This window comes from Tachyglossus aculeatus, chromosome X1 (assembly GCF_015852505.1).
Source record: "Tachyglossus aculeatus isolate mTacAcu1 chromosome X1, mTacAcu1.pri, whole genome shotgun sequence".
NCBI classification, from domain to species: domain Eukaryota; kingdom Metazoa; phylum Chordata; class Mammalia; order Monotremata; family Tachyglossidae; genus Tachyglossus; species Tachyglossus aculeatus.
The window spans coordinates 9,035,491-9,050,784 of record NC_052101.1 but is presented as its reverse complement, the minus strand read 5'-3'; the positions used below and the strand labels follow the sequence as shown (position 1 = coordinate 9,050,784).

The 15,294-nt window shown below is 40.7% G+C and overlaps 1 protein-coding gene across 1 annotated transcript in view; it reads right to left on the bottom strand.

The window, feature by feature from the left end:
* The window catches only part of DLGAP2 (DLG associated protein 2), a 547,078-nt gene that overhangs the window by 65,986 nt on the left and 465,798 nt on the right, over nucleotides 1-15,294 (bottom strand). Inside the window, exons 6-7 of the mRNA XM_038740564.1 lie at nucleotides 12,838-12,985; nucleotides 11,063-11,282 (exon numbers count right to left, since the gene is read on the bottom strand). Coding sequence (XP_038596492.1) covers nucleotides 11,063-11,282; nucleotides 12,838-12,985 — 368 coding nt within the window. The remainder of the gene's footprint in view (nucleotides 1-11,062; nucleotides 11,283-12,837; nucleotides 12,986-15,294) is intronic.

Genomic DNA, 15,294 nt, shown 5'->3' with positions numbered 1-15,294 from the left:
TTTTAATCCAGCCTCTGCCATTTGCCTGCAGTGTGACTTTGGGCAAGTGGCTTAATTTCTCTGTGCCTCAGTTTTCTCATCTGCAAAAATAAGATTCAGTAAACGTCCTCCCTCCTACTTAGACTGTGAACCCCATGTGGAATCTGATTATCTTGTATCTATCACAGCTTTTAGTAGAGTGCCTGGCACATAGTAAGCATAAACACCATTATTATCATTAGTCATGTACAAAAATGATAATAATCATGATAACAACAACAATAATAATTAAGAGAACTGCATTCTTTCCCAGATTTGCGTGGAGCTGGTTAACTGGGGTGAGTTTGGTGTATTCATTCATTCATTCATTCATTCATTCAATCGTATTTATTAAGCGCTTACTGTGTGCAGAGCACTGTACTAGGTGCTTGGGAAGTACAAGTTGGCAACATATAGAGACGGTCCCTACCCGACAACGGGCTCACAGTCTAGAAGGGGGAGACGGACAACAAAACAAAACATGTGGACAGGTGTCGAGTCATCAGAATAAATAGAAGTAAAGCTAGAAGCACATCATTAGCAAAATAAATAGAATAGTAAATATGTCCAAGTAAAATAGAGTAATAAATCTGTACAAACATATATACAGGCGCATGCATTTCACAGGATTAGAACCCAGGTCCCTAAATTCCCAGATGGTGTTCTTGCCACCAGTCAGAAGCAGCATGGCTCAGTGGAAAGAGCCTGGGCTTTGGAGTCAGAGGTCATGGGTTCTAATCCTGGCTCTGCCAATTGTCAGCTGTGTGACTTTGGGCAAGTCATTTAACTTCTCTGTGCCTCAGTTACCTCATCTGTAAAATGGGGATTAAGACTGTCAGCCCCCTGTGGGACAACCTGATCACCTTGTAACCTCCTCAGTTCTTAGAACAGTGCTTTGCACATAGTAAGTGCTTAATAAATGTCATTCTTCTTATTATTATTATCTGTTGAGCACTTACTGTGTGCAGGGCACTCTACTATGCACTTGGGAGAGTACAACATAACAATAAATGATAAAACCCCCAACACCCCGTTGCATAGGTGAATAACTGTAGTAAGGAGAACAGAAAAAACAATGAAAAGAAGGAAAAGAAGCTTAAGTGGACATTTGGAGACAGCAGTCTGACATTTGGTGAGGAGATCTGACTGTCTCGGGGTCTAAGTAAGTGCCAAGGGACTCCAACACCAAAATCACAACCCAGCAAAGCAATGTGGTTTAATAAATTCAGCACCAGTATGTTTGAGGATGAAGTAAGGAACCTGAATGATGATGGGTGAATATACCCTTGGTCTCCCGAGAAACTCTAATGACTCAATAGGCCGTAAGCGTCGTAGAATGTTTCCAAAACAACCCTCCCAGGGCTGCTGTGAATTGATGGGTTGCTTTTGAGGTACACAGAGAAAGAGACAGGGAGGGGATTATGCATCATTTCACAGAATAAGCCCAGCAATATGAAGTGACAATAAATCTGAAAAAAGCTGAGGTATGTATGAGCGTTACCCTGGGAAGCTTACACCACAATCCTGTTATTTATTTATTTCTTCATCGGAAGAGCAGAAGTTAATTATATGACTGAATTCTGCTTCCTAAGCTGTACACTATCTTATGATATATAAGGAAGTAAGAACCTAACTCAAGAAAGCCAGCGTGACTTTTGAAAAACTGAGGCAGTGTTTGGGGAATGAATGAGACACAAAGCTTCCTAAAAAGTGGAAAGTGTATTGTGCTGTGCTGGTCTCCGACCTTCCCTGTAGTTGTGAGTCAACTTGAAATTTTAAGGACCCAGTTTCTGATAATGAAGTGGTTGGAATGCAGCCATTTCAGCAACATTGAGACAATGCTCATTATTATTATCATTATTATTATTATTATTATTGGTCTTATTTATTGAGCGCTTACTGGGGCAAAGCACTGTAATAATAATAATAATAATGGCATTTGTTACGCGCTTACTATGTGCAGAGCACTGCTCTAAGCACTGGGGGGGATACAAGGTGATCATGTTGTCCCATGTGGGGCTCACAGTCTTCACCCCCATTTTACAGATGAGGTAACAGGCTCAGAGAAGTTAAGTGACTTGCCCAAGGTCACACAGCAGATGTGGTGGAGTCGGGATTCGAACCCATGACCTCTGACTCCAAAGCCCATGCTCTTTCCACTGAGCCACGCTGCTTCTCTAAGCACTTGGGAGAGTACAATATAACATCAAACACATTCCCTGCCCACAATGAGCTCACAGTGTAGAGGGGGAGACAGCCATTAATAGAAATGAATAAATAAGTAAATACATTGTTCTACCCAAGCGCTTAGCACAGTGCTTGGAACATAATAAGCACTTAACAAATGTCACATTATCCTGTCAAAAAAAGTGAATGAGTTCCTTCCCAGTGCCCAGATTATGCCCTGCACCGGTAATGGACATTTATTCAAAAGGGTAATGAGACCGAAGCAGCGTGGCTCGGTGGAAAGAGTACAGGCTTTGGAGTCAGAGGACACGGATTCAAATCCTGGCTCTGTCACTTGTCAGCTGGGTGACTTTGGGCAAGTCACTTCACTTCTCTGTGCCTCAGTTACCTCATCGGTAAAATTGGGATTTAGACTGTGAGCCCCCAGTGGGACAACCTGATCACCTTGTAACCTCCCCAGCACTTAGAACAGTGCTTTGCATATAGTAAGCACTTAATAAATGCCATTATTATTATTATTATTATTATTATTAGGATCATTTCATTCATTCAATTGTATTTATTGAGCACTTACTGTGTCCAGAGCACAGTTTTGCCCCATGCCAACAGGCAAACAATGCGTTAAGACCAGAGTAGGAAAAGCAACAAAACCGCCTGAGTAGATGATGAAACATGACTTTAAAAAAAGCTACCCAGCCTAAAGATTAAACAATTTAAACTACCCGGCATAAACTTCAGCATGAGAAGCATCATGGTGTAGTGGCTAGAGCCTGGGACTGGGAATCAGAAGGACCTGGATTCTAATCCTGACTCTGCCACTGCCTGCTGTGTGACTTTGGGCAAGTCACTTCACTTCTCTGTGCTTCGGTTACCTCATCTGGAAAATGGGGTTTGAGACTGTGAGCCCAATGTCGGACAGGGACTGTGTCCAACCTGATTTGTTTTTATTCATCCAAGCTCTTAGTGCCTAGCACATAGTAAGTACTTAAGAAATAACACAGTCATTATTATTATTAGTATTCCAGAATTATTATTATAAGGCTCATTATACAAGCAACTTGCTATGCGGACTCACTTTGATATGGATGAATGAACCAAATTAGAGTCTGCCTGACCATTAATTAAAAAAGATATTCCATTCAGTTATCAACATTTTTAATCTGAAGATGCTTTGGTTCCAATCAGCCAGATGATATGCATTCTACTCTAAATGGAAAAGCCATTGCAGTGGCTTTCGGTGACATTTTTTGTGACTCATAGATATGTAAAAAGTTGACCACTGTCATGAACGTGTTTTTCTTCCAAAACGTTGTGATTGACTGAAAATGAAGGCAAATGATATGAAAAATAAACATTAAATTTGTGAAGTGAAAATGTGAAGTTTTTTCCCAGTTGTGATAGCATAGCCAAGCCTGAAAACCTGGATACATTGTAAGCCTTTAGAAGCAAAGTTACTGAAAATCCAACGCACCTAAAGTTACAAGTGCATAGAAAAGCTTTTTCTGTCCTAATTTGTAATCTTTCTCCTCTCTGCAATTATTTTCTGAAAATGAAGGTTAAAGGTTAAAAAAACTTGACCTGCAGAATCATCATCACCATCTAATTTCTAAGGCATTCTCTCCCTAGTACCAATAATATTCCATTGTTGTGAAAACCAGAAAGGTTACAAACTTATAGAAGAAAATCTAAATCATTCCAAAGATGAAAAATAAACCAGGCATGAAATGAAAGTTAGATGTTTTCAAAAACACTTCATGTGATGAGCCGGCAGCTAATCGATACATGCAGTATTTTTTATAATTCAAGAAACAATGGGTTGGAGACACACCTATTGTTCAATTCTGGTCATTTTGTCAAGCGTATTGTATTCAGGTTTTTCTCCTTAGAGAATATTTTACACTGAGAATCTGCATTGCTCTGGATTATCAAACTCAGAAGGACAATAAAATAACTCACCATATAGGTGAGTTGATTTATGAACACAAAGTATGTATCATCATCATCATCAATCGTATTTATTGAGGGCTTACTATGTGCAGAGCACTGTACTAAGCGCTTGGGAAGTACAAATTGGCAACATATAGAGACAGTCCCTACCCAACAGTGGGCTCACAGTCTAATGTATGCTTAGGAAATAAAATATCAATGGAATGAACTTGTTTCTTGTTCATTCTAAGAGGTTGCCAATTCACTTCAAGCTTCCCACTAAAGTCCTTTAGAGAGCAGTATCATATCTACTAATTCTATTGAATGGCACACAAAAATACACTCAATAAATATTGCTGATTGATTTATTATAAAGGATAAAATTGATTAAATTTCCATTCCTTTTATTTCATGTGTTCTCACATCTCAATTTAGATACTTCTGAAACTCCTCCTCACTACTGGCTTCAAAGCCTCGCCCCCTCCTACCTCACCTCCCTTCTCTCCTTCTATAGCCCAGCCCACACCCTCCGCTCCTTTGCCACCACTCACCTCCTCACTGGGCCTTGTTCTCGCCTGTTCTGCCATTGACCCCTGTCCCACGTCCTGCCTTTGGCCTGGAATGCCCTCCCTCTTCACATCTGCTAAAAAATCACACTTCCCCCCTTCAAAGCCCTTCTGAAGGCTCACCTCCTCCAAGAGGCCTTCCCAGACTAAGCCCCCCTTTTCCTCTGCTCCCTCCTTTTGATCTACCTCTCGCCCCACAGCACTTATCTATATATGTACATAGCTACCATTCTATTTATTTATATTACTGCCTGCTTTCTTGTTTTGATGTGTATATATCTACAACCCTATTTATTTATATTGATGCCTGTTGACTTGTTCTGATGTCTGTCTACCCCCATCTAGACTGTGAACCCATTGTGGGCAGGGACTGTCTCTCTCTATTTCTGAATTGTACTTTCCAAGCACTCAGTATAGTGCTCTGCACACGGTAAGTGCTCAATAAATATGATTGAATGAGTGACGATAATTTCAAAATGGGGTAGAATAAGGCTTAATTTTTAGTAGTGGAATGTGTCATTCTTGAAAACGATGGACATTTTGGAATAGTCTCTACACTGTTTCCGTGAGAGTGCAGCACAAATATAATAACTGCTTTTTTTTGCCCAACCAGGCAAATACATTTTTAAAATCCCCAATTTGTATTTCCACAATTTTGCAATTTTGCATTTTTTATTACACGTACCCCATTCAAAATAGAAAATAGAAACCTTTTCCCCTACAACTGAGAGATTAGTTGACCTTTCTGAAGAGATAATAATAATAATAATAATGATGGCATTTGTTAAGCACTTACTATGTGCAGAGCACTGTTCTAAGTGCTGGGGGGGATACAAGGTGATCAGCTTGTCCCACGTGGGGCTCACAGTCTTAATCCCCATTTTCCAGATGCGGCAACTGAGGCTCAGAGAAGTTAAGTGACTCCTCCCCCTCTCCATCCCCCCAGCCTTACCTCCTTCCCTTCCCCACAGCACCTGTATATATGTATATATGTTTGTACATAGTTATTACTCTATTTATTTATTTTACTTGTACATATCTATTCTATTTATTTTATTTTGTTAATATGTTAATATGTTTCATTTTGTTCTCTGTCTCCCCCTTCCAGACTGTGAGCCCACTGTTGAGTAGGGACCGTCTCTATATGTTGCCAACTTGTACTAAATAAAGTAATGATGAAATTTAACCAGATACTTTTTTTTTTTTTTTTGCTTTGCACATAATTTGCAGGCTGCAATTTTAATTTTTGTAAAATGTGTACTATTTCTTCCTCATAACGAATCATCATGTGAGCCATATTTTCCAAAGGCTACAAAGTGGAGTAAGAAATTCATACTTCATTTCACAGCAACTCTTTTTGGGAAGCAGCATGGCCTAGTGGAAAGTGGGGGAGTCAGAGAATTTGAGTTCTATTCCTGGCTCTGCCGCTTGTCTGCCGTGTGACCTTGGGCAAGTCACCTAACTTCTCTAAGCCTCAGTTACCTCATCTAAAGACTGGGGATTAAGACTGGGAGCCCTCTGTAGGACAGGGACTGTGTCCAACCTGATTATCTTGCATCTACCCCACAGCTTAGTAAAGTGCCTTGTACTTAGCAAGCACTTAACAAATACCATTAAGAACAAGCAAACGAAAACAAAAATACCAACACCTGGTGGGTATGACAGGAAAAACTAAGAAGCCTTAATTTCCATTCCTTTTTAAGCAAGAATTTTCTTTCACCGGATGCATGTTTTATACCATGAAGTAAAACCCAAGTGACTAGCAATGTGTTAGCCTTTAAATTATTAGTTTCACATAGAAGTTCCTACCAAATTCAAGTATTTATAGTAACAACCACGCATTTCTTCCTGAGTGTTTCCTTTGTTTCCTTCACCCACTTCTGATTATATGCCTTCTCTCACGACGCCCATGAGGCCTTGAAAAGTATCGACTTAATATACCACCACTCTCCTCTGTTTCCTCCTTTAAAAATATCCCTCAATCTCATGAGGTTTCTTAATTCTGCTTTTGGAAAGACCAAGTTGTTCTGATGCCCTTCCAATTCTGTTTCCTTTTTTTTTGAATGTCAAGGGGATGACATCACAAGTGTCAGAAGGTGTGATCACCTCCCTGGGTTGTATCCTTATTGAAGGTAAGTATCACACCTACCTCCCCTAGCATATTTTCCCAAGCACTTCTCATTCATTCAATCGTATTTACTGAGCGCTTACTGTGTGCAGAGCACTGCAATAAGCTCTTGGAAAGTATAATTCAGCAACAAATAGAGATAATCCCTACCCAACAACAGGCTCACAGTCTAGAAGGGGGGAGACAGACATTGAGATAGAGAGGAGTACACTATGAGTCAGTAGTATTTATTGACTGCCATCTGTGTTTAGAACTCTTCGTTAAGAGCTTCAGAAAGAATAATAGCTTGACAGGCCTTAAGAGAGACAATAACTAGATTTTTCTATGCTTTTATATTCAGTACAATATCAATCTAAACCCCTTCTTAAATTGCTTTTGTGCACGGTATTTAGGATAATTTCCATTTCACATGAAATTCAGTACAATATCATTCTTTCTAAACCCACTTTTAAATTGTTTTTGTGTGTGGTTTTCAGGATAATTTCTATTTAAAAATGCTCTTTGTTTTTATTCTTGCTGGCCAAGTAATTGCTCTGAGATTATGCCTTGAGGAAAGTTAATAATAATAATAATGATGATGGTATTTGTTAAGTGCTTACTACATGCACTGTTCTAAGTGCTAGGGGGGGATACAAGGTGATCAGGTTGTACCATGTGGGGCTCACAGTCTTAATCCCCATATTCAGATGAGGTAACTGAGGCACAGAGAAGTTAAGGGACTTGCCCAAAGTCGCACAGCTGACAAGTGGCAGAGCCTGGATTAGAACCCATGACCTCTGACTCCCAAGCCCGGGCCCTTTTCACTGAGCCACGCTGCTTCTTGCAGCTTTGACTGAGATTCAATAAAGTTGATTCAGATTCAAAAAAGAGGGAAAAACTTATAGCTTTTCATTTAAGCAGAGCAAACTCAGTTGGCAAAAGAATCATACCCCCCTTCTAGACTGTGAGCCCTTTGTTGGGTAGGGACCGCCTCTAAATGTTGCCGACTTGTACTTCCCAAGCGCTTAGTACAGTGCTCTGCACACATTAAGCACTCAATAAATACGAATCATATTTTTTGTCAGTACAGTCGGTTCTCCAGTAATGCAGAGTTTGTGTTCTTGAAGAACCCACATTATATTGTCCACTCTTTAACTAACACTGTGCTCATGTACACAACTGTTTTTTTCCAGGATTGCACTCTGTTCTTTCCGGTTGTGTGTCAATGGGGAAAAGTTCCTTAATTCTGCCATCTGCGCTATTCAAAATGTATTTTGAAAACCCACCTTATGGCAGAACTAATTCTTTCAGGCTAAGACTGTGAAATCCATTCTATCCAACCTCTCAATGGTGCCCTATCTCCAAGAAGAATATAATCTGGGGAAGGGGAGACTATCTGAGATCCCTCAAGACTCTTTGTGGGCAGAGAATATTCCTATGAACTCTGTCGTACTGTACTCTCCCAAGCACTAGTCCAGTGTTCTGCACACAGTAAGCACTCAATAAATATCACTGATCGATTGATTGCTTTATAATCGTTAGAAGCTACAAACCCTACCCTCAATGATCTTACAACCTTGTAGGGGGGACAGACATATAGTAATTTACAACTCGGTGGAAGAAGAGTCTGAAAAGATGATACATAGAAAATGTAGCTTCAGGATTGCAGCTGCGATTTGCCCCCTAGGCCCTGGGGCTGTTAGGTTTTGGGGTGACTCGATGTCACTGGCATAGTTGCTGAGATGGGGCTTCACCAAAGCCAACCTACTCACTGGGCCTCGATCCCATCTATCTCGCCACCAACCTCTTGCCCACATCCTGCCTCTGGCCTGAAACACCCTCTTTCTTCATATTTGACAGAAAATTACTCTCCTTACCTTCAAAGCCTTCCTGAAGGCTCGCTTCAAAGAGGCCTTCCCTGACTATGCCCTCATTTCTTCTTTCCTCACTCCCTTCTGCGTCACCCTGACTTGCTCTCTCTCTTCACCCCTCCCTGAGCCCCACAGCACTTAGGTAGATATCTGCAATTTATTTCTGTTAATGTCTGTCTCCCCCTCTAGGCTCTGAGCTCGTTGTGGGCCCAGAATGTGTCTACCAACTTTGTCGTACTGTATTCTCCCAAGTACTTAGTACAGAGCTCCGCACACAGGAAGTGCTCAATAAATGTGATTGATTGATTGAGTGAGTGATTGATTCAACTATCTTGGCTGGCTCTGTATTCATCGAGGGGATCGGTGTTCTCTTTCTGCCCCTGAAAGTTGGGTTTTCTCTCCCACCGGATCTCAGGTTTACAGAGGAAGACTCTTCTTCAGTTGGCCTGGTTTTGTAGTCAGGCGGGGGTCCCTCTTGCACCGCCGGCTATACTCTGACTCACACAGATAGATCAGATTTATGCCCATTTTCCTCTTCTTTCCAGTTTTGTTTTTACCATTTTTCTCTCCCACTGTACTCTCCCAAGGGCTTAACACAGTTCTGCACATAGTAGATGCTTAAGCAGGTGAGAAAGTAGGCAAGAAGCAGCATGACCTTGTGGATAGAGCCCGGTCCTGGGAGTCAGAAGGTCATGGGTTCGAATCCCAGCTCTGCCACTTGCCTGTTGTGTGACCTTGGGCAAGTCACTTTATTTCTCTATGCCTCAGTTACCTCCTCTATAAAATGGGGATGGAGACTAGGAGCCCCACGTGGGACAGGGACTGTGTCCAACCCACTTTGCTTGTATCTACCCCAGCACTTAGTACAGTGCCTGGCACATAGTAAGCACTTAACAAATACCATAATAATAATAATAGTTATTATTAATAATAATTAATACTACTGATTGATTGATTGATTCAGGGATAGACTGAGTCTGTTTCTGTTTCTTTCCCTAATCCCCATCCCCTGGTTATAGGGCAAAACCTGAAGTTTTGATGTGCCAACATTGGGGGCAAGATATAGTTTTTTGTTTTCGTCCTTCAACAGAGTCCTCCTAAGCTTCGGGATTTTCTCTCGTCTATCTGACTGTGAGCCAGCCAAGGGGTTTTCACTCCCCTGACACGTTCTGAGGTCAGTCCAGTAACTTTCTGAGTCTTCATAAGCATCAAGGGCGGGAGTTTCAGTTCATTGAATATCACTTGCTGAGTTTAGGGCCCAAGTGCTCTCTGGTATGTAAAATGAAAAGTTGTTGCCTAGGTTTAATTTTCCTTTATCTCAAAACTCTTCTGGGCATAAACTGACTTCTCTGAATATTTTATGGCTTTCTCACTCTCCTGCATATTCACAGACAATAGAACCACCAGAATAAGAAAGAGCCATGAATCTAAGTCCTTAGGTCTCATTCATATTATATTTATAGACGTGATCCCCTCAGTAAGGACATTCCTGACAATTATCTGTGAAAGGGCTAGAGATGGACAAGCTTCTTCATTCTTCTAGTTAGTCTGTTAAGAAAAGGTATTGGAAAATGTTTAATCAAGGAAGGACACGCCACATGATGCAGGCTCTTTATAAATCCTTCTTTAAGGAAGGGATCCCTCAAAGTAGTTTTGCAAACTCATCAGTGGGTATTCTCAAAATCCATCCAGCGTGGCTGAGAAGCAGTGTGGCTTAGTGTCAAGAGCACGGGCTTGGGAGTTAGGGGTCGTGGGTTCTAATCCTGGCTCTGCCACTTGTTAGCTGTATGATTTTGGGCAGGTCATTTTGCTTCTCTGTGCCTCAGTTACCTCATCTGTAAAAGGGGGATTAAGACTGTGAGCTCCACATGGGACAACCTGATAACCTTATATTTACCCAAGTGCTTAGAACAGTTCTTGGCACATAGTAAGCACTTACCAAATACCACCACCATCATCATCCAAACTGATTCAGTATCTTGTGGGTAAACATGAGAACAATGGAGCTTTTTTGGATGGTATTTTCAAGTAAGGGTGAAGCTTCCTGTATTGGATGCTCCCAAGCATTTATTACAGTGCAAATGGTATATAATTACAATTGATTGTTTGATTGATTGATAGATAGGTAGCCTTCATAGGAATGGACAAGGAAAAGAGTAACTGTTTTAGGATGCATTTTCTCCCTTCTATCATATGGAAAATGGTCATTATCATCATCATCATCACCAAGGCCATTTATTGAGCATCTGCTTTGTGCAGAACACTGCACTAGAAGCTTGAGAACATACTCTAGAAGTAAGAGGCAGAGTTTGTGCCCTCAAAGAGCCTCCAGAGAAATGGAGGATGAATGCAAGATTGCAACAGATAGAGCAGAAACTCTTTCTCACCCGTGGTTGACCTGATAGTAGAGGTGATATTGGAAGATGTCATTGCAGGGATACATTCATCATCTTGGGAATAACCAGCTTGAATGGCTCGCAGGTAACTGTGACTTCTCGTCCGGAAGCATCCTGGGAGGTCAAGGGCATCCATTGCCTGAGATTCAACTTCACTAAAGACGGATTCACACACTGATTCAAACTGCCCATTTAACTCTGCTTCACTCATCTGGGATAAATGACATAAAGCAATTGAGGTATTACTTGTTTGAATTTTGCCCTCCATTCAACTCTGAAACATTTAAACTGGATTTCAACCATTGGAGCAAACCCAGCAATCTCGTGGCCTTTCATCTTCAGAAGAATTAATGCAAACTGGCACTGAGTGATCATTGGAGTTGGGAAACAGTTACTCAAGGATTTCCCGTAAAGTACACAAGCATCAGACAAATAATATATCTTTATGAAGTCCTTCGCTCTCAAAGGGCTAAATTTTCAAATGGCACTAGGTGAATTAGAGATGTTGCAGTTTTTGGTCCAACAGAATTAGTTCTGTGGCATCTCTAATTTCTGCCCACTGCAGAAGTGAACAGTTTTATATTAAGTCTTAGGGAAAATACATAATCACAATACTCCAATGAAACATCTTCATGATACCCAGTGAGAAAAATATACCTGCTGCATACCCTAAGTTTGAAAAGATGTCATTACTTGACAGACCTTCCTAGTTAAAACAATGAATTATAATCTTCATGAAATGACTTAAGGGCATTTTCAAAGAAACGATTAATCGGAAAATCAAATGCCCTATTCCAAACCCTGGCAAAAACTGTCCTTTAAATGTGAAATGTGGTCGGAAAATTTCTCTCATTTCCAGTATTAAAAGAAGAGACAATCCATCAGTTTACTTCCAAGTGCCTTTTTAGAAAAATGAGCCAGATTCTCCATGAGGATATGTGTTTGCTTGGTGCTTTATCTTATGCCTAAAGGCAAAGGTCCATGAATAAAAGTTCCTTCATCGTTCAAGTGGTAAATCCTTGAGCATTCTTTTACCTTACTCTAGAAGAGAATTCTAGTTTGATTTCCTTAGTTTGTTTCTGTTTTGAATTCCTGCTTACCAGAAAGACCCAAAGCAGTGGAGTACCTTGCAAGACTATAGTATGACTGAATTCATTCAGAAATGGCAAATGAGGAAATTAGTACTTAGGGGACTTGATTTTCATCTTTCCACCAGCAAGAATGAAAAAACCTATAGTTGTCTAATCCATTAGGAAGAATAATGGGTCTCTAGGCAACATGGCTGTTTTTCTTATGCCTGCACATGGGCCAGAAAGATACAAACGACATATATAGAAGTATGGCCAAAATGACCTCACAAAGTCAACCCATAAATCCATTTTCACATTCACACACATTCAAGAACACACGGTCACCTTTTCAAAAATGTCAGGGTCACAGGAAAGTCCTGTGTCTTCTTATCAGCAGTAGAAATTTCACCAATATTTGAATTTGGTGAAAGTGAGAAATGAACATGTGCCCTCATAGTGCAAGAAGTTAGGAAGAGAACTCCTCTTGTAAATGATTAGAATTCTTAAAATCATTCAGTGAAAACAAACTTTTCCACAAATAATATCAGATCGAGCAGACATAACTGGAAGCGACACAAAGTAAAACAGAGGCTGAAAATAGATGTTTAGCAAATTGGCTATTTGGAACCTGGATGAGGAGAGGTCAAGGAAAAAGAAGAGTTCAAGGGAAAAAAAGAAGAAAAAGGGAATTCAAACCTGACTGACACAGCTGGCCTGACTGAGCAAGCTCACTGCCCTCATATAGCTCTGATTTCTTGATCGGAATTTAGGGGAGTTGTAGTTTGCTGAGGTTTCCAGGACGTGACCACCAGGCACGTCACTTGCAGCTTGTAGGTAGCTTGGGCTAGAAGAAAAAGGAAGAGAAAAATAAGATGTATAAACTGGACTCGCAAAATGACATCTTGAGAACAGCGAATCGCTCTTGCCGGCAGAGGCTGCTACCAATGGGATGCTCAAATTTAGTGTAGCATAGATCCTTCCACTCTCTAGGACCCTCTAGAATGATCCACAAACGTCAACCTTAATTTTGCCTAGGCCGAATCTTTTCAGTTGAGTCAGAATTGCTCGACAGGAATACTGCCTCAAAGGCCATCTGTATCAGTATCGCACATCAAGTCATTATTTCTTCCAGGGGACCTTCACCTATCAACTTCTCATCTCCTCTCCATCTATTCCATCAATTGCCAGTCCCACACTATCTTGCATTTAAGACTCACAGTCTCCCATAAATCTTCCATGCATTATTTCTTAAGCACTAATCTCCCCTTTAATCTCTGTCCACATTTTCTATTTTACATGAAACATGATTTTGGAGCAAATTAAACCAAAGTGGTCTCTGGAAGGCCAAATGACTCAACTTAGATTAGCATATTTTGGACACATCATCAAGAGGACTGAGTCTCTGGAGAAGACACTAATGCTAGGAAAAGTCCAGTGAAAACGTGGAAGAGGCAGACTGGCAGCTAGGTGGATAGAGACCATAACCATGTCGAGAGAGACTGTAACCATATCATGTTGAGGTCAGGATCACGTTTTAAGCACTTAGTACAGTGCTCTACACACAGTAAGCGCTCATTAAATACAATCGAATGAATGAACAACAATAATGGAAGAACCATTAGAAAGGTTGTGGACTGTGGTAGAGGACAGGACATTCTGGAGAAAGTATATCCAAGGAGTCGCTATGAATTGGAAACGACTCGACGGCACTTAATAATAACCACCCCTTCTTTCTTCTACCGGTAATATACTTTAGGGTCTGTAAGTTCGTTTAGGGCAGAAATCACATCTACTAATTCTACTGTATTCATTCCCATGCTTAGTACAATGTTCTGCAGACAGTAGGTGCTTAATAAATTCCGTTGATTGATCGATCAACACAAAAGATCAGACAGGATCAAAGGCCCTGTGACACTGTTGAAAACTCCCCTAAGTTTTTGTACATGCACAGAATTCCAAATAACCAGAGTTGAGCAAGCCAGCCTCATTTCCCAGGGGCAATCACGTCTCTCTATGACACCTACACTGCTTCAAGGTTCACCATTTGTGAAAATTAACCATTCCAAAATGGGGAAGCAAATAGGATATATACTTTGAGGTATCGAGGTCAAATGAAAACATTTTCTTTAAATGGCCTTTAAAAATGTGGATTTTTCCCTCTCCACATTTTCTATCTTTGTTATTATTATTACAGTATTTGTTAAGCTCTTTCTATGTGTCAAGCACCGTTCTAAGCACTGGGATAGACCAAGGTTAACAAAATTAGACACAGTTCCTGTCCCATATGGAGCTCACAATCTAAGAAGGAAGGAGAATAGATATTAAATCTCCATTTTACAGATGAGGAAACAGGCACAGAGCAGTTAACTGGCTTGCCCAAGGTCAAACAGCACTCAGGTGGGGAAGCCAGGATCATAACCCAGGTCCTGTGACTTTCAGGCTCATGCTCTTTCCATTAGTACATGCTGCTTCCCTGTATAACTATAATAATATTAATAATAATGATGGTATCTGTTAAGCACTTACTATGTTCCAAGCACTGTTCTAAGCACTGGGGTGGGGAGGAAGTACAAGGTGATCAGGTTGTCCCACAAGGGGCTCACAGTCTTAATCCCTATTTTACAGGTGAGGTAACTGAGGCACAGAGAAATGAAGTGACTTGCCCAAAGTCACACAGCTGACAAGTGGCGGAGCTGGAATTAGAACCCATGACCTCTGACTCCCAATCCCGGGCTCTTTCCACTAAGCCACGCTGCTTCTATAACTTAGTATAGTTATGATGAATAAAATTAGTCCGTAGTGTAATATTCCCCCATTTCTGGAAAGTCCTTTGATTCTCACCTTCCAAGTGTAGTAAAATTGTTTATTTTCATGGTGTTTTGGGTAAAGATTTTTATTTTAGAAACTGTAAAACCCTTAGACTAGCAAACTAAGACTAGTGAAGTTTCAGCATTTAGGCTACATCAGCACTTTTTGATACCAACATTTTTGAGTATCAGATTCGGACCAAAGGGACTTGTCATGATCATGTTTAATCTCAGCGTTAGGAAAATTTACGACTATGATAGTCATATGTATTTTTCCATCGGGGGCCTCATCCTCTAAAAGATGATTTACTGTCTCATTTCTCAGATGTCAGTTAAATCAGCTCAG